The sequence below is a fragment of the Elaeis guineensis genome, chromosome 3 (genome assembly GCF_000442705.2).
Source record: "Elaeis guineensis isolate ETL-2024a chromosome 3, EG11, whole genome shotgun sequence".
Classification (NCBI taxonomy): domain Eukaryota; kingdom Viridiplantae; phylum Streptophyta; class Magnoliopsida; order Arecales; family Arecaceae; genus Elaeis; species Elaeis guineensis.
In genome coordinates this window covers 6,682,258-6,705,975 of record NC_025995.2, presented here as the reverse complement: position 1 = coordinate 6,705,975, position 23,718 = coordinate 6,682,258, and the positions used below count along the sequence as shown (strand labels likewise).

General features: G+C 35.9%; 1 protein-coding gene across 2 annotated transcripts; it reads right to left on the bottom strand.

Moving 5' to 3' along the window:
• Positions 1-1,913: 1,913 nt before the first annotated feature.
• Positions 1,914-23,105, bottom strand: LOC105042309 (uncharacterized). Of its 2 annotated transcripts, XM_010919460.3 has the most exons (11): positions 22,967-23,105; positions 22,705-22,854; positions 22,324-22,488; positions 20,442-20,622; positions 17,681-17,737; positions 17,502-17,572; positions 8,402-8,480; positions 8,253-8,312; positions 3,129-3,232; positions 2,972-3,032; positions 1,914-2,609 (listed from the first exon to the last, which is right to left on the bottom strand). In XM_010919460.3, the coding sequence occupies exons 2-11, from the start codon at positions 22,836-22,838 to the stop codon at positions 2,214-2,216; spliced, it is 1,308 nt and encodes a 435-aa protein (XP_010917762.1). In that variant the 5' UTR covers positions 22,839-22,854; positions 22,967-23,105; the 3' UTR covers positions 1,914-2,213. The 2 variants fall into 2 exon arrangements, with proteins under 2 accessions (XP_010917762.1, XP_019705205.1); XM_019849646.2 differs by lacking the exon at positions 2,972-3,032 and having other exon boundaries at positions 2,421-2,609.
• Positions 23,106-23,718: the final 613 nt, after the last annotated feature.

Here is a 23,718-nt window from a genome sequence, read left to right as displayed (position 1 = left end):
TGCTTTCAAGTTCGGAACAAATCTGGAAGGGCAGTACCCCCAACCTCTTTTTATGCTTGTACCCATGCCTTTCCATTAATCCATGTGGGAGAAATGTAGCCATGTTTTTATGCAAGGACTCTAAAGGTGGGCAAAGCAAGTATACGTTAATTTCAGCCCTTTAAGAGTTTGTCGGTTTTTATGGACTTAAACCAAAAACATGTTTCACAATTGGGACTCTTTTGCTGGAATCTTTTTTTTTTATTTTTTATGATCGGATTTCGATAAATTGAATGTTAATGGTGAATTTAAGAGTCCTTTGTTTTTTAATTAATTATTTGGAAAGTGAATAAGAAATTTTATGTTCTATAATCTATTTAGAGGGTGAGTTTTGGGCATTATGATAAGATTGCTCCACGAAGGTCATGGATTCGAAATACAAAAGTAGCCTCTCCTCATTACGTAGACTTAACCTCGTAATGATGAGTCTCATGCACTGAGCTGCCATTTTTATATTATAATCTATTTAAGAAAATACTCAATTCAAGGCACCATCTACAGCAAGATTAATGGCATTTGCCTTCTCTTGTTTCCTTCCAACCAAAATATTCTGATAAAATCTAAAAGTTGCACAAGCAATTTCAGGCATTTGTACCAGTTCTTGGAGCTCTGACAGACTCCAACACAGCTAGACATGAAAATCTGCTTCTAGTTGACACTATCTTGATGGGAAGATGTCTGGATGCATAACCTAATCTTCTGGAAAGGTAATAACTTAAATTTCCCCACCTCCAGACTGATGATTCTTTTCAACCATTATTTTTGTTTGAGAAAATCCAAAACTGGTGATTCCTTGCGAGATAACTTCTCTATATCATCATGTTGTGCACATGCCATTTGTAATTTTCATGCCAAGGACACATCATCTCAAGCATTAAGCCCGATTCTAAATGCAAACATACCGCCAAGTACCAAAGCTAATCTAAGATATATGAAACAAGGTTAACCATTAAGCTTGGAGACATCTTCCAGAAATTTTTGTATGAAAATTTGGGCTTGATCAAGGAAATCTTGAGTGGTGTTTTTGTGACTAATTTTATCTATACTTAAACATCAAATTCTCTGGTTCCAATCGGCAATCCACAGACATGAATCACCAAAACAGAAGCTTCATTTCTAAATGATAAAACTAATATCACCTGATTCCTTTATACTTCCTTGCTTTGAGTTTCAAATTTCAGGAGTTCGTAGATTTCAATGTGAGTGCAACCTCAATAGAAAAAATTCCAGACTGTAACAGATGCGCTTGAGGACTATCAAATATTAGCTTCTGGCTAGTTCATTCAATCTATTGTACAACTTTATCCCATGGACTAACTAGCCATTCAAATATCAAAACATTCATAGATGAGATCATTAAAACAGGAGTGCATTTCCAAAATTTGCAGGGATCTCACCATCAGGTGGTCCAACCATGAAAAAAGTCATTTGAACAGTTAGAATGAATCCCAGTCCTTGGTTATCTTGGCAATAATCAACTTTTGACAGAGTTGACAAGGCACTACAGATCTAAGCTGAACAGAAGAGCTTTAGCATCCTCAGTAAATGGATAAGGATGCTGCGAAAAAGTTAAATATACACAACTGCCTGAGGCAAAATGTGATCACTCACAAACACGTGAGAAATATTTCAAGCCACATGCAATGTATAGATTTTGTTGTCAAATCAGAAAGTCAATTGTTTTGATGATACTTTGCTTATCAAAAATCACGAGTCCTGAGACTCAGAGATGGATGACATGCCAAACAGAAAAGTAGCTCTGAAAGCGAACTTTTTGTCCGTTGAAGACCCACAGCTGAGGCCAAGACCAATCGATGGGCAGCTATCAATTTATTGAACTCATGGCAAGTCCAAATGAAATCCGGCAATCCACATATGAAAACACCTCAAGAACATAATGAAATATGCCATGGCCAAAAGCCAGATAATAATTTCAGTCCAACAAGATATTTTGTTAAAACTAACGTAAATGATTACACGTTCAAATTTTAAAATAAGATACATCTGGGAAAGATGTTCATGCATTAGAGATACTATTTGGTGAATTAGGTGTTACCAGAGCTTCTCATACCCCTTCATGCAAAAAGTGGAGGTCCTGGGTTCCAACCTTGGCCCCCACGTATTTGGACCATGGGGGTTCGGGGTTGTGGCACCTTCCCTTTCTCTCAAAGAACTTACTGTTTGAGCTTCTTATCATTCCTACTCCTTTTCTGCAATTCTCTTTTCTCGAGAGAATACTGCTTTTTTATCAACAAATTATGCACTGAAGTTTTCACTGCTGCTGCAGTTGCTGCTAATGTTACCTCTTCCTCTGCAACATCTAAACTTCCCTGCAACTTTTCAAGAAGTTTCTCACTGCCTGGTACTTCACTGTCTCCCATAATGATTGCATTGCGAACAGAGGAATCTGAAGGGTCTTTCAGGAAACCAGACACGACCCTGACACGGGACAACAACTTGGTAGTACCCAAAGTGGGTATATTTGATACACCCATTACCATCCACAAGTGTTTTGGTAAATCACTCAATCCTAAGCTTGTGGGAACGTAACTTTCTTCCATGGTAACAACCTGAAAGAAATAAAAGAACCATAATTATGAGATTGAAGGCATCAGTGCTTGGAGTTAGAAGAACAAAATGGAATCTATGTTGTCAATCTTCAAAAGCCACAGTAATGGTTAGTTGCTTGGCAACAGCCAGACAGTTAACTATCATGACCCAAAACATATTATTCAGGAAATGAATAACCCTTTCCAGTCACAAAGAAAAATTGACTAACCATGGTGTAATTTGATACAAAGGAGCAAATAACAGTGTCGTGAAATGTGATGGGCCTTACTAGAAAATAAATTTAAATAACTACATCGAGTCCAATTTTTTTTATTGATTCAAAAACAGTTCTATTAGTTCTTTTTTCATTTTTAGTTCTTACCTTGGCAATGGAAAGAGTTCTGGCTGAAAAATCACAATTCAGAAGGATTATCCCATGCAAGCTGCATATTGTCAAATATGCATCCACTCTGGTAAATATTAAGCATACTAGCGTTGAAATTTAAGCAACATTCAAAAAGAATATATGGTAAACTTGCCTTTGAATGGCTACGGCAATTAACGAACCATCACAAGAGGCACATACATCAATGACTGCTGAACCCCCCTCCATTTCTGTGCCATTAGACTTGACTAATCCTGCCTTCAAATGGCAAAACAAACAATTCAGGAAAAAGAAGATACCAAGGATTGTAAAAACAAAAAGGCATCAATAGTTACATGCAACTGATGGACACCTTATGTCACAAAATGCAACAAGCCTGATGAACACAAATGCAATGGCAAGCATGCAGATGCATATTCCAATAAATCAAAGGTCATATACAGAATATGGCATCCATAACCATTGTCATTAAGCCTTGTCATTAACTGCTAGATATCATTTTTCTTTACTAATAATTTTTGCTGAGAATACTCCTATGTTTCTTTTTCCATTTTTCCTTTTTACGAGGGGAGGGGTCCTAGAAATTTCTTAAATCTTAATTTTTTGTTCTTCCAGTGAATTTTCCTTTATTCTGTTTCATGTCCTCATCTCTCTCTTAAAAGCCAAGAAGTAGATTTCTTCTACTTTCCACAAAGTTATATGTTCAGCCAAGCAATAAAAAATTGGTTTTTTGGGAAAATCCCAATAAAGTGTTCCTTTAATGTCTGTCAGAAGGGTGGTTAGCACTTAAGTGTCAAAAATGGTCAAAACATTCGGTGCAAAACCAAAAGACAAAAGCTCTGGCACAAGGGATTCTAATCATAGATATCAAGAAACACATTTCTAGGTCAACATAGGGTTTCACACTGGGCAGCTTCGCATGGAAACTCATTGGGAAACATACTCGACCTATACTGGTCAGCCCAAAATTTTGCGCTGCATTGCAACCTAGAGAGAGAGAGAGAGAGAGAGAGAGAGAGAGAGTATTGCAATCTCTAGCATCGTTTAGTACCACCATCACCTGCATCTTTTTTTTTCCAACTTCCAAAAACACAAACCTGTAGAATGGGGATGAGGGTATATGCCAATAAAGGGTTTCCATAAATAAGTGAAATGAAAAGAAAGGGGAAAGCTTTGTTAAAGGAAATTGCACCCAGCTGATACAACTCTAGTTTTCCTGGGTATGGCAGCCTGTTCAGTGGCACGGAACAGGCAGGCCATAGAGACTGTAATTAGCTCTGCAAATTTTCTCTTATGATTTCTGTGCATGCTAGTACTTGGATCTTATGAAAGGCTGGATAATGACACCCCTTCTCTCCCATGGCATATTTAAATTTGTGTTTTATGAAAGAGACAAGGACAATAATTAATAAAAGAATGATTGCTTAATGACTAGTTTGTCCAACATTTTCCCTTGATTTCTTGTTATTTTGTGATCTATCAGTTTAAAATTCTCTGCATATACTATGTTACTAATTTCCTGTTTATTGCAATGGAACTTTGCTTGGGCACCATTTCCACTTCCTGCATTCATATTGCTCACACATCATTTTCCCCTCGTGGCAACTAAAAGACCATGCTCATTAAATGAAAAAGGAGGCAAGAGAATTAAAAACAATTATAGATCTACATTGGCAACCATATGCAGAGGAGGAAAAATGTGGGAAGATACTGAGAAGAAAGAAAAATCGGATACACCTACACCCACGAGACCAGCTACCATCCTAATCAGGAAAGCTCAATCAGAAGCAGATGCAAGAAACTCAGAGATTAGGGAGACACATTGATATGATTAGTGAGATAAGGATTAGCTTTCTTCTAGAGAATGGCAGCTGAAGACAAATTTATAGAGCTTTAGATTATCATGCTAGATGGAAGAAGATAGCCAAAGGGAAAACACAATAGCCAAATTGATGGAGAAATGATAAAAGAGATAATCTGGATGCAAATCATTCAAGAAACACAAAGATCAGAGGAATGCACAAGCAATTGGACATGAATAGATGACTCCTGACAGATCTATATCAGCAGAAACAAGCCTACATAATTCTGCTGCTTGGTGGTATGAAAGATTATTGATTCAATAAAGCAAAATTAAAATGAACCATATGACAATAAAATTATAGTATGATGGAAGATACAGGGAGCATGCTGACATCGGAATTAAGTTGCAACCACACAGGCAATATGGCAAGAAATATATACTAATAGAGTCAGTTTTGGAATACTTTTATTTGGTACATGATCGTGTTGCCAACTAAACCACCCCAGACCAACTTGCAAAAAATGAAGCCTAGGAACCCTTCACTGAAGGTAGAATAATAAATAAAAGGAGGGGTGATGTTACCACAACTAGCAGTTAGGATGGATAAGACAGCAAAAAAAAAAAAAAAGAGTATTCTAGGAAGGATCATGGTACATGAATGTCTACAACATAATAATCCACTATCCCAATATCATGAACACATAGATGGTAAAGTGCATAATTCTCGGTGTTCGTTGAAGGTTTAGTTTAAGCAAGAAAAGGTTTTGGCCACAACATTTATAATTAGGTGTGGCAATGTTGACCTAAGCCCATTTCCCCAACTTGATCTGCCAATAGGTCAGGTCACGTCTGGGTCAAGACCCTTAACCTATCATGGTGGGGGCTATACATGTAGTATTTACATATGTGTATGTATATAGGTAATACATACATATATGCATATAAGAACTATGCTCGTCTCAAGAGAAGAGCGTATCTCCTGCTCTTGAGTCTAAAGTCAATAATGGAACATCCAAATCGAAGATCCACACCATTAATCATGATTTACACCATTAAAAATATTTATAAAAAAAAAATTCACATATTTTGATGGTCTTGCATTGTACTAGTATTCTAAAATACAAAACCATTTAAATTAGAATCCACCTTATTAGTCATGAACTACATGTTATATAGATAGATAGATAGGTCGATAGATATAAAACAAATAAATTTTAATAGTTAGATCATAGCAAATCATGGTCTCAATCATTTCATCCATTAATGCATAGGTGAGATACCACATCCTGATTTTTGGTTTCTAGCAACTTTAGTTGCATAGATCATGAACAATAGTGTGGATCTTCAATTTGGATGTCCCATTTTTTATTTGGAGTCCAGGGGATTAGATAAACTCTCCTCTCAAGAGGAGCAAAGTCCATGTCTATATATGTAAATACAAATAGATGAGTTGTACCACACACTTTGTGTCAACTCCTTGAAAACAGAATTAACAATTCAAAAACAAATATAGACTGTCCAAACTCAATTTAAGATGTCGAACACAATCTACAGTATAAAAATTCATGTATTTTGGTGGTCTCTAGTCTAACCATCAGTAGGTGTCAAACAAATAATTTTAACAACAAGATACTATATTTTACTATGATATAATCAACAAAACCCAGTGAATTAAAACTGTCATGTTTTAAGATGTTTGATAATGTTTTTTCAGCCCGATGGACCAGCCCAAGCCAGTCCATTTATATAGCATGCATATATATAAATATCAGCCAATATATCGCATATATAGTATAAATACAATATTGCATCTTGCATATATAATATAAGCAACATTGATGGTCATTTTATGAATCTTTCCTCTAATCACAAAATACATATAAATCATTGAGGTGATATTGGTATCATATAAACATGATATAAGAGGTAAAAGAGATCCTTATACATCTTAGATATATTATCACTAAAACAAAGTTTCAAAGCTAACTTGGGCCAAGCCAATTTTAGCCTATAAGACCCCTAAGCACACATATTGCTCATTGGTCCGTCTGGGCGACATATTGGTGGTTAAATACATGCTAAGTAGATCTTAGGCCATGTCTAGCAACTTAGGTGCCTATCATGACCTTAGGCCAGCCCAAGCCAAACCCTAAGTCATATTCACTAAAGTCACACCATCGGGTACAGGTACGGCTTTTGACTAGCCTTTAATGCGTCAAACAGATGCTAAGGAAATGAAATGACACTAAACAGTCCATTGAAGTATGTTCAAGCATTCGATACCTTGTGTCCAAGAGAAAACTAATGGGGTATAATTGACAGGCCAAGAGCAAGAAATCACAGATAAAGGTCATCAAGAGAAATTAGAGCAATATAAGTAGTAACAAAAGCTATCGTGTTGGTTCACCTTCAACTTTGACTCTCTGAATTAGGGATACTAGATGGCATTCTAATGATCTTTCCAAGATACATTTTGAATCACTCAAATCAGATATCAGATGAAAGGGCTGATGACCTTTCCTCCAAGCATTAAAACTATTAGAAAACTACCATTCCATTAAGATATTAGTGCAAAGCCACTCCTTCAGAGTTCCCTTCATATTTTTGTGGTCAAAGTTGGTTCCAAAGGATGTCACAAGTTCAACTGCATGTTGTATTGGATTCTATGTCTTCCTAAAGGCCTGGGATGAATGATCTTAGTTTGAATTTGCTTAGGAAATAGTTAACTCCTTTTATGTATGTGTATGGGAACCCTAAGGAATACTTTTGAGAATTTATGAACTTCTATTTATGGGGTTTTCTTCTTTTCTTTTAACTAAGGTATTTTCTTTCTTTCCTTTTTCCTCCAATGTACCTATTCAACTGATTGGAAAGATCTTGTACCCCTCATCAAGGAGGTTTTCTCATCTTATATGTCAAAAAAACAGGGATAGAAAAATGTCCATATGAAATTAGCAATAGATCAACTTTTCAACCAAATTATTTATCCAAAGTTTCTCTGTTTTTGCTGATTCTTTGGGCTCTGATAATCCCTGAATTTTCTATTAGCCCAACTTTTTCTCAACTCCATATTACATGGGAAGTTATCCAATAGATAACTAATCAGAGCATCCAAACCGCCCCTAAGAGTGTAGCTTCCCGATGTCCGAAGTGAGAAAAGAAATAAACTAAATTAGAAAAGAAGCATGATTCTTCACCCCATGTATCATAAATTTATGTTTTAGTTATACTTATATCTAATAATAGCACCCTTTCAGCACGCAAGTAGTGAATTGCTCCCGAACATCCATATGCGAGAAGAACCAGACATTTAAGAGAGATGAAGGACAAACATGTATGCTAGTGTACAATGACATTGTACAGACCTCAAAATGATGAGAGCCCTTCGCTGAGGTAGAGAAGGTCATTCCACAAGCTAGACATGCAACAAAAATATACTCTCTACTTCAAAACAAAGGGTTCATGGGGTATTACCTGTGCTCCAAAATCACAAGTATGAAGAAGGCGCCCAGAAATAAAATCCCACAAACGAACCTACAAAAGCAAAATGAAATGGTGTCAGTTTTGCATCTCAATTGTCACAAATAAGACCTTTATATTCCTGTACCACTGGATGTACGTACAGTTGAATCACCACCTCCAGATAAAAGGAATCCTTGAGGATAATCTATAGGGCGTGCAAAGGCCAGACATGAGACAAAGCTGTCAATAGAATAAAAACAACCATTAGTCAGTACATACCAAGTTCTAAAATGGCTTCCTTACCCTGATTCGGATTATTCATTCTATATGTGTTGCCAATAGTTGTTGGCATAAACAATCAAATAGTTGTGTGCTATAAAGATTGCTACCTTTGTAAATCTATAGACTCCAAATCAATTGCATTTGAGTTCTTATATTGATCCGATTGGGAAGAAGGAAGAATTCGTTCAACTCACTCAATTCGAATCTCTCAAAAGAAGATTAGAAGAAAGTGAAAGAATTGCAAAAGTAGGACTTAAGTCCCCTCTTTTTCTTTCATTGATTAATTTTTCACTACAAAAATTGAGGTATATAGCCTCTATTTATAATAATGAGGTCCATCCTTACATAGGTTGGGTTAGATTCCTCTTCTTATCTTCTAGAAGACCATCCATTTTTGAATAATTTGGGTTAGACTCATCTTCCTCGTTAAAAATAGGACTATATCTCTATAAAAAAAATAATAAATATAAAACAATCATGAAAAAGTACTAAAATTTTATAAGAGATACAATTCGACTTTTACATCAACTTTGCTTTCTATTGCTCTGCTAAATTCTTCACAGATTGGAAGAAAATCTCCGATCAAGGTCTTTCCGAGAAATGAAGTTTCGATTTGATGGGTCTATTTCAAGACCCAAACAATAAAATTTTGGCCCAAAGTTGTCGATCTCCAAAAGATATCTAATTTAAAAAAAATAAAAGATCACCTCAATTGGATATCATATGACCAAGTTATGGCCTTTTAAAATTTGGTATGTGATTTAGCTTCCTGATATAGTGGATCTTACTTTTGGACCCCATCCAGTGCTTATTCACAGTGGCCAAAGTAGTCCACATTGAATCCGAGAATCCTCCTGAATCAGGATTTTCCTTTTTTAGGGGATTTAGCTTCCACTAAATCAGAACTAAAGGTGGAAAAATGCTTGCTTCCCCATCTCGTGGTTGAATGACCTTGCTTTGCTCAAAGATGGTCTTTGGCCTTCCTCTTCTTGCTAGGTGGTCTCACCGAATCACTTAGTTTGCTCCAGCATCTTGACTTTGTGGTAGGGACACTTCTTGCCTTCCTCATTATCGATGACACCTACAGCAGCTCCTTGATCTCGATTGATCGATCAATGAAACTAAGAGACAAAAACTTGACCTCTCATGAGCAGTATCGACTTCTCATACCATCATTGCAAACTTGTTGCAGTCATAACAAGTCTCTTCACCTGAGCAATAGTCACAACCTCCATGTTTTTTTGTATTTTGGAGGCATTGATCATAAACTGCTTTCCATCTTTTATAAGACGATACTACCTCTGTCGCTTGTAGAAGACTATATCTCGATCCTCAAGATATGAGCTCTCAAGGATAACTTGAAAAACATCCAAAGAAACTACTTCACCAGTTACCTCATCAATATATCTTTCAGTGATGGCAAACTTGAAGATACACAGCTTGATGATCTTCAACTCGATATCTTTTTGAATCCAACTAAAAAGGTAAGCATATGGATGAGACTTGGTCTGCAACCCCAACTTCTGAACCAAATTCTCAGAGATAAAGTCTCTTGATTTATAGGATCTAAAATAATCTCGATGATGCTCTGCTTTATCTGGATCTTCAAGCAGAAGAGTTGTTCTCGTGACTCTAAATCTACCTTAGTTTTTGTCATAGATTTTCTCACCATCAAGCTTAATTTAAAGTCTACTTGCAAGTTCAGACAGCTCTTTAACCTCAAATATATTGAGGATCGCCTTCTTTTTCTTCTTAGAATTGTCATCCTTTGGTTTCTTCCATTGTGGCTTAAAATTCAGGGTGAAGCTTTCAAGTTTCAACACTTCCCCTGAATGCATCCTCAAAAGTTACAGTGATCAGAATAATTTTTTCAAGTCATATTGATGTACTTTTTGCTCTTCTTTTTTTTCTCTAGATCGATTCTTCTCCTCAATCCCCATGGTCTTTATGTTGACTTCACTAATGTCTTTAACTTTGAAGAGCTTCAGCTCTATTCAAATGCTCTCATAGAGACCTCCAACGTACTTCATGAAAATTACATGATTATTGATGGAGACTATAAGGGAGATTGCTTGCCTATAGAACTTAGTATACTCCCAGATGAATTGATCATACTTCTGCTGTAAGTACCGCCACTTGATCCATCAATCCTCCTCATGGCCAATTGGGTAAAACTGCTTCTTCATTAGACCCTTGAATTTGCTCCATCTTAGATTAGAAATATCGTTGTTTCTCATGTACGAATTCTACCACATGAGAGCATAATTAGAAGCTTGAGATAAGCAAAAGCTATCTTATGGACATTAGAGTATCTATAGATAGTAAAGTATGTCTCTGTCTGATCTAACTAGTTATTTAGTCTTTTTGCATGAATAGTCTTGTCGTATACAGGGATCTCGATTCGACTTTTAATTTTAAATGATTGAAGAGAGATTTTTCATACTCTAGGTTACTTATTCTCCTCACTAAATATATAATTTTTATCTTCAAATATAAGAGACAACTTCACAACAGGAGTCAATAGTGCTTGTGCTTATGTTGAAGATATCACCAATTTAAAGACGATCTCGATGAGTTGCGCAATCTTCTCCATGAGTTGTGTGAGACATCCCTCATCTCATCATCCATCGAGGAAGAACTAACAGTCATAATCATCTTTGTTCTTCGATGTATTTGAAGCACAGATAGCCCTTCTCCTAATTGCTTGCATTGCTCGCACATCTAGAGCATACACCAAAGCCCCTATATAGGTAGAGGACTGATAATCTGATACCAACTTGATCTGATCGAAAAAAAGAAATAAATCCTTCAATTCACTCAACTTGAATCTCTCAAAAGAACATTAGAAGATAAATTGCGAAAATAGGGCTCAAGTCCCCTTTTTTATTGATTAATTCTCCACTACAAAAATTAAAGTACATAATTCTTATTTATAATACTGAGATTTGCTCATACAAAAGTTGGATCAGATTCCTCTTTTTCTCTTCTACAAGGATGTCTACGATTGAACAATTTAGGTTAAACTCCTCTTCTTAGTTAAAATATGACTCTCTTAAAAAATGATTAATATAAAAAAAATCACGAAAAATATTAAAATTTTATAGGAGATATATCTTAACTTCTACATCAACCTCGTCTTCTATCGATTCACCAAATTCTTTATGAATTGGAAGATAACCTCCAATCAATCTTTTCCGAAAAGGAAAGTTTTAGTTTGACCAGCCTATTTTGAGGCCGAAGTAATGGAATTTTGGCACAATTTAGCCTTCATCATGGGCTAGTCCAAAGTAGTAGGTCTCAAAAAGATACCCAATTTCAAATAAAGATCATCTCAATCAAACATTGTATAACCAAGTTGTGGCGTTCTAAAGTTTGGTATGTAATTCAGCTTCCTGATATGGTGGATCTTGCTCCTAGATCATATCCAACTCTTACTCGTAGTAGCCAAAGTGGCCCACATTGAGTCTGAAGATCCTCCTGATCATATAAGTAAATATATTTTGCATGGAGACAAATGCTAGCTTTCCACAATTCTAGGTGAAATGTACTGTCCTTGGGAGAACAATTACACCATGGCATAAACTGAAGATCAATTAAGGATCAGCAATTAGTTTGCAAAAATTACTTGATCACACTCCTTCATACAATGTAGAATAATAATATTCTAGGAGATTCCTGCTTTCCCTCCAACATTCTGTGATATGCATACAGGCTTCATGATGATCATGTGTATGACACTTTGTACCAAACTTTGCATGGTTCTTCCAACTATCATAGTTGAGACTACTTCAATAATATGAAGACAGCTCAAACATGACTCATAGTTGAGACTACTTCAATAATATGAAGACTCAGCTCAAACATGACAAAACGTGTGTCTTCTAGATATTCTGAAGTTTGTAAAAATGAGGAAAAGCATTTGTCATCCTTTAACTCATGAAGAATTTTTTGCAAGATTTGCATTGTCATTCTTATAATTTATGGTTTACTTGGATGAGATGAGACCAATTGGTGAGTGTCGCTGGTGACTCTTGGTCATACGTGACTGATTCAGTCATCTACTGGATTGAGCTCAGGTTCAGTATCAAGACTTGCATATGAAATTGAGGCAGCTTAGGGCCAAGCAGCCCCAGACCGACACAACCCATTTGCTGCTCTACATGCAGTTCAAATTACAGATACAAGCCAGCTTGCTTGTTTGGATGCCTACAACTCAAATTGGACAGTAAATTGTATTGCTTGTTAGCCTACAACTCAAGACCATCTTGTGGTTAGTTGGCACAGTCAAAATGGCCATGGGACGAGTTGCAGCTGCCTAAGCATGTGAAAACAAAAAAGAGGATTTTCTCTCTTTCCTTTCCCTCTTCACTCTGCCTTCTCCTCCTTTGTCACCACACCCCCACTCCACATCTACACTGCCATGTGCCACCTCTAGCCCCCCTGCCTTGTCTCTCTCCTTCACCCCCTCCACCCTCCTCGAAGCTGCACTGTCACCCGGCCCCTTCTCATGAGTGTCTATCCCTCTTTTCTCCAAACTCTCCTTCAAACACAAGAAGCAAGCTTCCATGTAAATCAACTCCTACAACCTTAGTTACAATGCAACTTAATTTGCATTGCAACTTCATCTACAAGGCTCCAAACAACCCTAAAATCTGAGTGCAAAAATACGGAAAAGAGAGAAGTCTTCCTAGTCAACTCAATAGGTCTTCTAGGGAGTCAACTCAACAGGCCTTCTAGGGAATGAATCCTAGGGCTGTTGAATTAGCCAAATGTAACCTTGGTCATGACAAGTGGTCCAAGCCAACCATTACCGAAAGGCACAAAAAAAGGGAGAGTCAACAAGGGCGAGTAGTTGGCTCCATACTGATAGTCAACAAGGGCAAAGAAGAACAGCCATAAGCAAGAGTGTACAAATCTAGCTAGACAACTTGGTGAGATAAGATCGCTTGTACAACACTTTAGCAAATGATTGTAATCATGACTGAAGGTAGTCAGGGCACCTATGTCATCTCTCTAAGGACAAGTAGACTCTGGCCATATTTCTAGAAAGGTCAAAATGAGTAAACAACAAACTTCTCTCCCCTCAAAAATGGACAAAAAGATACTAGGACCAAGAATATCGAGGTCAATAGCTCAGGTCAAGGCCCGTCAAATTCAAATGGCAAGGACAAAAAGGGGTATTATAAAGGTGGAGCTAAAGCCAACAGGAAAATGGATGCAACAATTGCATTGCTGTCGCTTTTCAAAAGATGGACAAATCTTAATCGCCCATGGAATCATGTTCTCTTTCCCTACTTCAGGAGCTCGAGAAATCTCCTTGCAATGGTAAAGATAATAGTTCAAGCAAGGCAGGCTTGTCCATTAGTGGTGCCCCTTGTAACTATAGTTTTGGGAAATGTCAAATGCCAACACTTCACCAAACATAATAGGAACCACATTAGATCACCCTTTCCCCTGAAAAAATAACATAATCTGGAAATGATGATAATCCCAACAAAGGAGACCAAATCAAACAAGTTTAGCACCCTCGAGTGTCAAAATGGGGGTTAGGCACCTTAGCAAAACTCTAGTCAAATAACTAGAGAGGCTACTATTGGGTGGGTCCCATACAGCGATGTTCATAAATTATTGTATCAATACACGATAAGGTTGTTGATCCAATACAACAACATACCTATCTTATTGTATCAATATATAACATGGTTGTTGGTGCATCACAACAACTAGCATCATTTCTTTGTATGAATAAAAAGGATGTTTCAAGTGTTAGCTAATTAAGCACAATCAATATAGGGTCTGTTTGGGGATACTGTAGTTTTTAGCCAAAAAGTAATTTTTGATAAAAGCTGCATTTTGATGTCAAAAGTTACTTTGAGACAAAGCAGTTTTTTATTTGGTTGTCAATATCTTAAAACTATTCTGAAGATATAAAAATAATTTACTGTATATTTGGTTAACAGACCCAAAAGTTGCTTTTGAATGACAAAATGATCAAAAAGAACAAATATCTAAAATGATCCTAAAATTATTTGGATATAAAATTTGCTATTTTATTTTTTCTCATCTTTCTTTTTGTATATTTTTTTAAAGTTATCCATTAACTTTTTTTATTTCATTCGAAATTGCCTTAGTGTCATTAGATGGGTAGAGATGGGAGGAGATTGATCAAAGAAAGAATCCCAATACACAAGAAAGTCAGCAAAAATGGATGTGACGTGGATGGAGATGAGAGGAGATTAATGTGAAGATAGAAAAGTCCTAAGATAAAAGAAGATTAATAATCCTGAAAGTCGGAAAAAAAGAGACATAAATAGAGATGAGAGGAGATTAATTGGGGATGTAGATAGATATGAGATGAGATTAATCTAAAAAAAGAAAGAGTCCTGATAGACAAAAAAGTCGAAGAAAAAGAGAGATAGATGGAGAGAAGAGGAGATTAATAATCCTGAAAGAGACGTAGATGGAGATAAGAGGAGATTAATAATCTTAGAAATTAAAAAATAGATGATGTAGATAAAGATGAGAGTAAATTAATCAAGAATGTGGATAGGGATGAGATTAATCCAAAGAAAGAAAAAAATCTGTTAGAAAAGTCAAAAAAAAGGGACCACGAGGGGTATTGAGAGGACAATATGTCTTTTCTCTTAAAAAAACTAACTTTCCGTAAATGCAATATTTAGCATGCGGTGCTGTGTCCACGAAAAGCGAGAGGAAGTCAACTTTAGATAAACCACATTTTGAGAGATCTTAAATACGATCCGGAATTACTTTTGGGTTGTAGCTACACACTCAAACTTCTGCTTTTTGATCTAAAATCATTTTTGATGATTACAAACACATCCCAAACATGCACATAGAGATGTCCCTAAAGCCTTGTTCCTAGATAATAATGGCCTCATCAACCTCGGGTATTCTAGCTTTCAACTAGCCTAGCATAATAACCTAGATGGAGAGGCCATAGTGTGGAAGAGAATTGACAAGGTGTTTGCAATCAAAGGTTAGGTGGAGAAATTCACCAACAACCAAGCCAAGCTTTTACCAGGGACTACTTGTAATCATCATCCTATTTTACTTGCCTTTCTCTCCAATTAACCTATTTTCTTTAAGAATCTTTTTATTGGAGTACCCAAAGTCCTACGACATGGTTAGCCAAGCATGAACAACTCCATGCCATATCACTTATTGTCAAGGTTTATAACTACTTAGATCAACAAGAATTGCCCTTATGGAGTTGAATTTGTATGTCACTAGTAACATATTCAAATGGACACTAGAGATTAAAAGATGATCCTAGATTTATAAGGTTAGGGAAATGACTGAGGAGGCATTATCATTGGAGTAGATGGCCACCTTAAGAAGCCTCCCACTTAGCATCAATGACTCGATAACATGAGCTGATCCAAAGACAAAAGTCTCAATCCACCTGGCTAAAATTGGGGGACAAAATTACAAGGTTCTTCTGTAGAAGCATCTTGATACACTAACAAAGAAATCACATCAAAAGCTCAAATAACCAAGAGGATAAACTCATTAAGGCACAATATTATAAGGGAAACCTTCCTATTTATCTTAACCTAAAGGTGGCTGCCAATCTTGAATTTAGTTAGAATTTCCCTACAATTTGTGTCATGCCGATTGACAAAAGCTAAGAAATCAATCTAATGGCAAATATCGCCCTTGCTAGAGATTGAGAATCTCATCAGGTTATTAGCAAGCAGTGATGCATTAGGCTCTAACAATACCAATATCCTTAAAGGGGTATTGTATCATGTGCCAACATGCTTTTCTCTTGCCCTAGCAAGAGTGATCAGGTTAGTAGTGGAAAATTGAATCCTACTTAGGACTCTAGTGGGTCATTACAGCTCATACAGATCATCAAACATATGTAATGATAAAGTTAGTCATTTATCACTTTGGTTTCAAGATATAAATGGCTCCAAAAATGTGCCTCCTCAAGTAGAAAAGGAACTAGACAACTATGATCACTAAACAACCTATCTCACCAGCTATTGAATATGATTAAATCAGCATGCTCGATTGCCCCACTTAAGCACTCTTGCAATACTTTATTTACCTCCCACTCCCTCCTCCTGGCCCTCTCTTCCATCAGGTGCTCCCAACTCATGACATGTTCAAGGTGAAAAATTCCAAAGGGCAGTTCAAGCAGATCCAATGCTATTGGAGCTAGTTTCATCATCGAAAAAGGAGCAATCGTTGCTAGCAGGTTAGGGACCTGTATACCACATCAATTCCCCTAGCAAAGCTAGCTTCAGCATGAGAGAGCATTCTTTTGCTCTTTAACATCATCATACTTAGCTCTTTGAATCAAAGGAGACCCCCAGATGACAGTCTCTTGAAATTTTAGAGATTTGCAGAATGGAATGCCTATTACCCTCTGCTAGATATAACCACCAGATGCTAACTTGCAAATGGATTGGTGGCAACCAGATGGCTGGCTGGATATTTCATTCACTCAGTTTAACTACCTAGGCTGAGATCATCTAACGCATGTTGCCCAAGTTGCCTGCATGCATGCTTTAGGTTTCTGTAGCAGAACCAGAGGGCCAGCCCCCTTGTTTACCAGAAAAAAGAAGTAATACTATTTGTGAAAATTTATATATCATATATTATATCAAACTAGTGCGATGCCATTTCAACTTCCTGCTGTAAAATGCTATCTGTAAATATTGTTTGTTGAGTGGCCTACACCATCATTCTATTAAAAATTCCACAAAAATGAAATCTTAAGTATTCTTTTTCTTCTTAAATCAGGGAAGAGTATGGTTCCTAAAAAATAACATGGAGCACTCCAGTGAGAAAATAATATATTGTAAGATTTGCATTAGTTTGTCAATAGTGATCTTGAATTCCACATGATTCAAACCTTTATAAAAATATTTAAGTAAATTTGTTGGTAGCAATTTTCAGAGCATAAGTAGAATAAAAAATAAAAATATAAGTATGCATGTTACAACTTACTCTGTATGACCAAGGCAGAAACTTTGTATTTCATGTGCTCCCTTTCGGGGTCTTTTTGGAAAGACAGTAATCTACATGTTAGAGAATAGTGAAATGCCAAGTCATCAGCAGACATATAATTTGAAAACAGCAAGCAATTTTTTTTTACTTTGTCTATATTGTAAAGGAAGCTAACATACCCGAATTTTGAAGTCTCGATCAGCACTAGCAATGAACCATCCATCCGGAGAAAATTTCTGTGCGTTGAATGGTATAAGTTAGAACTATATGGTAGAAGTAAACAAATATAAATCCAAAGAATCAATTTGATAGAACCATTACTGAACAACATACCATGAAGCTATAAGATGGAAATTCCAAGGATTAGCAAAGTCTGAAATTTTCATCATAAAGTACTTAAAATTCTCAAAGAAGGAAATAAAGAAAAAAAATGCACAGTGCACAGCTTTCTCCCTCAGGTGCAGAGCGTGTACAAGATTCGAGCACTCCTTAAATCTTCTGATATTTTAGTATTAACAAATTATTTGGAAACAAGTGTAATTGAAGCCACCTTTTAGCTACTTTTGCTCTATAAGCAATGTGATCCTCAAGATAACTTTATATTCTCTGATTCCCACTTTGCAAAGGTTAACTTTCTATAAAGAGTTATGCATGTCCTAAATGGTTTTGACCAAAATGATACAAAATTATGAATTCTCATTTAGAAAATGAACTTTCCAATGGTACTACATGAGCTTGCCTTCAATGTAAGCTTCCACAGTGGTACCAAAAACAACACTCGTAATATTCCAAGGAAAAAGTAAATCATCAACAAAGTAGATTGATTAAATGAAAGAAGCCAAAAATATGGAGTATCTGTTAAACACCTAAACAAGATGATAATCCAAAAGGAAAGACCACAGCATGACAAAAGAAAAAGGGTATTACAATTATATGTAGGTGAAGTGCAACGTATTCCATTCCATTATGTAGTGGTCTTGATGATGTGATAGCATTACTAAAAACAGATATGAGTAAAGTACAATTGCATGAACAATCACACCATGCATATCAGTTTATACTGGTTTACCATTCATGTTATTGCCAAAGTTTATATCTTAGAAACTAAACCTTTTATACTATCTGTACCATAAGAATTCCATTTGGCCGCTTTTTAAGTTAAAACATTTTACCTTAAGGTAATTTTGCACTTTCTGAGAATTTAATAATCTGCATTACTGTTCCTGATCAGATAAAGAATTAAATTCGACGTCCCCATTTTTTTGTTTTCATAGGAGAATCAATTGAAATCGTGTTTTATTAATTTGAACTGGAATAAAGAAATTGAATAAGCTACAAATTCTTGGTTAATTCATGACCAAGAATTATTCTTATTGGGATGACACTTACACTTCAACCAAAACTCTTCTCAAGTACCAAAATATATTTGGTAAAAACCTGATAAAACTTGGTAATAGACCATATTCACCAAAGAAGCTTGGATCATTGATTTTGAATCCCTCTCCCAATTTCACCTAACCAGATCAGACTTCAAATCTAGTCGACCAGCTACTAGTCTACATCTGTATACATACCAAAGTCCAGCATGTGTATGTCTGTTGCACCTGGATGGCCGCGATATTTTATGGGGGGATTGGAGTCCTAAGGACCCATGGAGTTGAGAGGTGCGTGGCCTTGGCTCTAAAGATGGAGGTGTGAAGCCAGCCTTAGGCTTTACCATTACACATACACATATACATATATACATGAACATAAATGTATAAGTTGCATTAGATAATTTAGAATTTATCTTTTCGTACATTTCTAAATATGTTAAAATTAGTTTAAGCTAAAAAATTGACTAAAGCAGCATATTGAAGCTTATTACCCATGTTTCTTTTACCAGATTTTTGTATAGTTGTCTATTCATTATGCCAACCTCTGGCCAGTGCAGAGAGGGCACATATCCTTACTGAGTTTATTAGCAAATGCTTGATCAAATGTTCATCCAAACTCCAGCTAAATCAGTTATAATATGCTTTTGCCACTTGCTTCATCGATGAAACATGTTGATGTTTAATGAATATCACCTCATAAAGTTGAACAACCAATCTATAGGGAGGAAAAAACTAGTGTCACACCAATAACATTGATAGAACCCCACATAAAAAGAATAAAACTTTCACAAGGATCATTAGATTTCATTTGGCCTAACAAATTCTTGAGAACTAGATATCACTTAGCCAGAATCAATTATTCAAGGCACAAACTTTATTTTTACATATTTTCAGATGACTTAAACAATATAAGCCATAATAATTCAAATAAAATAGATCTTAACTTTTGAAACAAATTCAACAACAGGTTCAAATCCATATAAATCAAATTTTGATAAACCTATCATTGTGTTGGTGTATTACTCCCCCCATTAAGCAATTTAAGAATATATAACATAACTTTACCAATATAACTGAAATAAAATCTGAAACAAGACCTTGATTCCCATAGTAAATTTTCCAGTACCCTTTAAAAATTTTCAGATTGACACTAGAGAGAGAGAGAGAGTCAGAAAGTCCTAAATAAGCCAAAATATCTCATATCCATATAAGCTCCAATTTGAGGTTACTCTTGCATCTAGATAATGCTGAAGTCAATTTATTAGTTGTTCTTAACACATTGAGACATACTCAATGTATAAATATGGAGCAGAAAATAAGCCTACCTGCTCGTGTGGAGCACAGAATATAATAGTTCTTATATTCATGTCCATAGAAGATAAACCATTACAGTTGCTGTACCAACATCTACAAATAGATTGTTTAGCATATGGACAAATCCAAAATTCTAGGTGCGATTAAAACAGAAATGCATTTTAAAAATTTTTTTTGAAATAAGGAAAGGTCAACTTAAAAAAGTTATAGAAAAAAGAATAGAAAAAGATGTTATGGTTTTAAAACATACCAGGCTAGTAATAATGCTACAATAATGACCTAGAATCGGCACAGCTTTATTATCAATTGGAGCTTGCCCCTCATCACCTTCACCCAAAGCAATTGCCCAAACAAGTCCAAATTTATCAGCAAATACAACATGTTGGCCATTGTGGCTTACTGCAACTGCGCTCACTCGTTTCTCTGCATACCTGGAAAGGTGTCCTTGCAGAATTAAGAGTAACAAAAATATGATATTTCAATACACTGAAAATATATGGAAAAAGAAAAAAACATCCATGTAATAAGAAGATTTCACCTAACAGTAAGATCCCCTTATATATATATATATATATATATATATTACGTATTTAATGCGTAGCATTCTAGAATACAAGAAAAGTATTACTTATACATGTTTATGATTTGGATCCTCTCCAATTCACACTACATACCACATGGGATGGGACCCATCCAATCACAGCCATTGTGCAAATATACAAACTGTGTGATTAGAATCATAGTTGTTGATAATACATAAGCATCCATGATTGAACCAAGGCCATTGCACAATACATGAATGGCTGATGGCTGTAGTTAGAAGACCAGAACCTCTCGAATTCACATTCAAATTGGAGAGGATATCAACTCTAATGTTTACAAAATATGTTTAACTACAATCATATAAGTAAAATCTAAGCAGAAATTCTACAAAACATATACAGCATAACATATTAGTTTAGGAATTTACACCGATCTCCATGATTGCAAACAACATTAATTGTCTAAAAATCAGCAAAATCAAAAGTTTAGATTTTATAACTATTTATCCGAGAGGACATGATGGAGAATACCAACAGAGCTAGGCAACCAAATTGCATGGTTGGGCAATATCTATTAACTACTATATCTGCTATAGTACAAAAAGAAAACTCCCCGAGTTGGGCATGCAAAGCCAGACTCCAGATGCGATGCCTCTATAGTTCTTTTCCTTTCCTGAGATGATTAATTCAGTGGAAAGTGTGAAGAAAGCTCAATAATATCCCACCTATGGGATCTCCTGTTCTAAATACTCCAAGGCATGCAAAACCAAATACCTAAAGCACGCAAAGTAACACAATAGAAGTTTAGTCTGCATGCCTTTTTCTTTCTTCTCAGAGAAACAACTGCCAAAACCCTATTCCCCTTCCTTTCATAGTAGACATGTGCATAACACAAGAAAACATATTGTAGAACAAAATTTTCACACCACTGATCATGACCGGAACATCTTATAACACACAAGGGAACAAGATTGACAGGTTTAAATGCTGTTGAACAATGAACTAAGTCCATCAATATATGTTCCCATCGAAATTTGTATGTGTTCCATTCGGTAAACATATGGAGCTCACGTAAGAACCTCAATACAATTTTCATTTTCTTATTTTAGACATTTTTGATGTCATACAACATTATCTATTGCGTGAATTCACACTTTAGATAAGCCTAAATGCATCATATTTTAGCTTAAATCTGACAACCTCTGTGTTAAATCGAAAACTATACCCATCAATAGTCTATAGAACAACCTGTATGCATCAAAAGTCTATCAAATAAAATGCATTAATTAACCATAAGGATTTTCACTCTAGCAAGTCAACATGATGTGTCCGATATAAATGTCCAATGACTCCAATCCAACGTTTGGAGGGGAAAAGGGTGATAAATTTACATTGCATGATAAAACAAAACTCCCTGAATCAATAAATGAAGCTTAAATCACTGCATGGTAATTCACAGGATCTCATCACATGCATCTAATCAGATTTTTTTTGTTATGGCTATCCATTCTGAGAAAGAAATAGGGGAAAGATTGATCAAAATGCTCCTATCTAACAAAAAAATAGCGATAACAAAATCACAAGACTCACACAGTCTTAGTGCAATGCCAGGAATCAGTCATCCATATCTTGACAAGCTTGTCATCTCCAGCAGATGCAAAAACACTTCCATTTGCACCAAAGCCGATGGCTCTTATGGACTCTGAATGAGAAGGCCCACCAGAATCATCTGACAAAGAAATTGGGCAATTCCCTCTGTTTTCAAATAAATAAAGACAACCAAAATCACATAAGAAATTTCATAAAAATTTCTTTCGAATTTTTAAGTTACATTAATGGAAACAAATAATAATCAAATGCAGTTAATACGTCTAGAATTGACTCTTTTTCAAAAAAAGAAAAAAAAAACTCATGCTACAGCTCAACGTAATTTTTCTTTCATATAGAAATCATGAGATATGGAAAACTTACGCTATATCATACACACGAAGTTCAGGTCCAACTGCAACAGCAGCAGATTTATCGCGAGGATGGATCACAATGAGGGCTGGGGCGACCTCTCCTTCCCTGCTGCTTTCTCCTTCTTCGATCAAATTCTCCTCCATGTCCTCCTTCCAAACCCTAGAAATCCATGTTTTCACGTTCAATTTTAAATCTTTGATATGGATATTGAAGAAACTCTCAAATTTTATCAAGAAAAGAATCAGAAAAACAAGGAAGGAACAAAGCTCACAGAATCCGAAACAAATAGAAATAAATAATGGAGCGAAATTTCGTATTCCTTCTTATCCTACTCCGGTTGCGGACTATTGGAAGCCTCGGACACTCGAAACGAAAGGAAAATTATTGGTTACGGGCAAGATGATCGAAGGGACCCAGGGTTTTGCCGGTTAGGGTTTAGAGTTAGAGGTGTCAAAATGGGCTTGGCACACAGGGCTACCGGGACAACCCTGAAAATAAAGTGGGCTGGGCTGCTATATTATAAGCCCAAATAACAATCAGATCTTTTAGTCCGTTTCATCTCAGTCCAAAGGCAGGGCTGAGATGAGTTAGACTGGACTAGCTCGATTGGGCCAATGAAAATAAAATCATCAAATCCAGCACGAATCTACGATCCCTTAATCCCTTAAGATCTCTTTCGCTCTCGATCTCGTCTCACCCCCCCTTCAAACTCCAAGCTCTCATACTACAAGAAATTCATGTATTAGCGATGGCTTTTTGTGCTCTTCACTGATTAAATATTACGATCAAAAATCTTTCCATCGCTAAAAATTGACAAACTATTGACAATGACTTAATTAATTATTAGCAATGAAAAAGCCGTCGCTGATAAGTTATTAGCGACAGAGTGTATGCCCTCGCTAATAACTAGTTTTTTTTTTTTTTAATTTGATCGTAATCTTAGTAGCGATGAAAAATTTTATTAACAACGACTATAGCGACGGTAATTTTACCATCACTAATACTATCCCTATTTTACCCCCC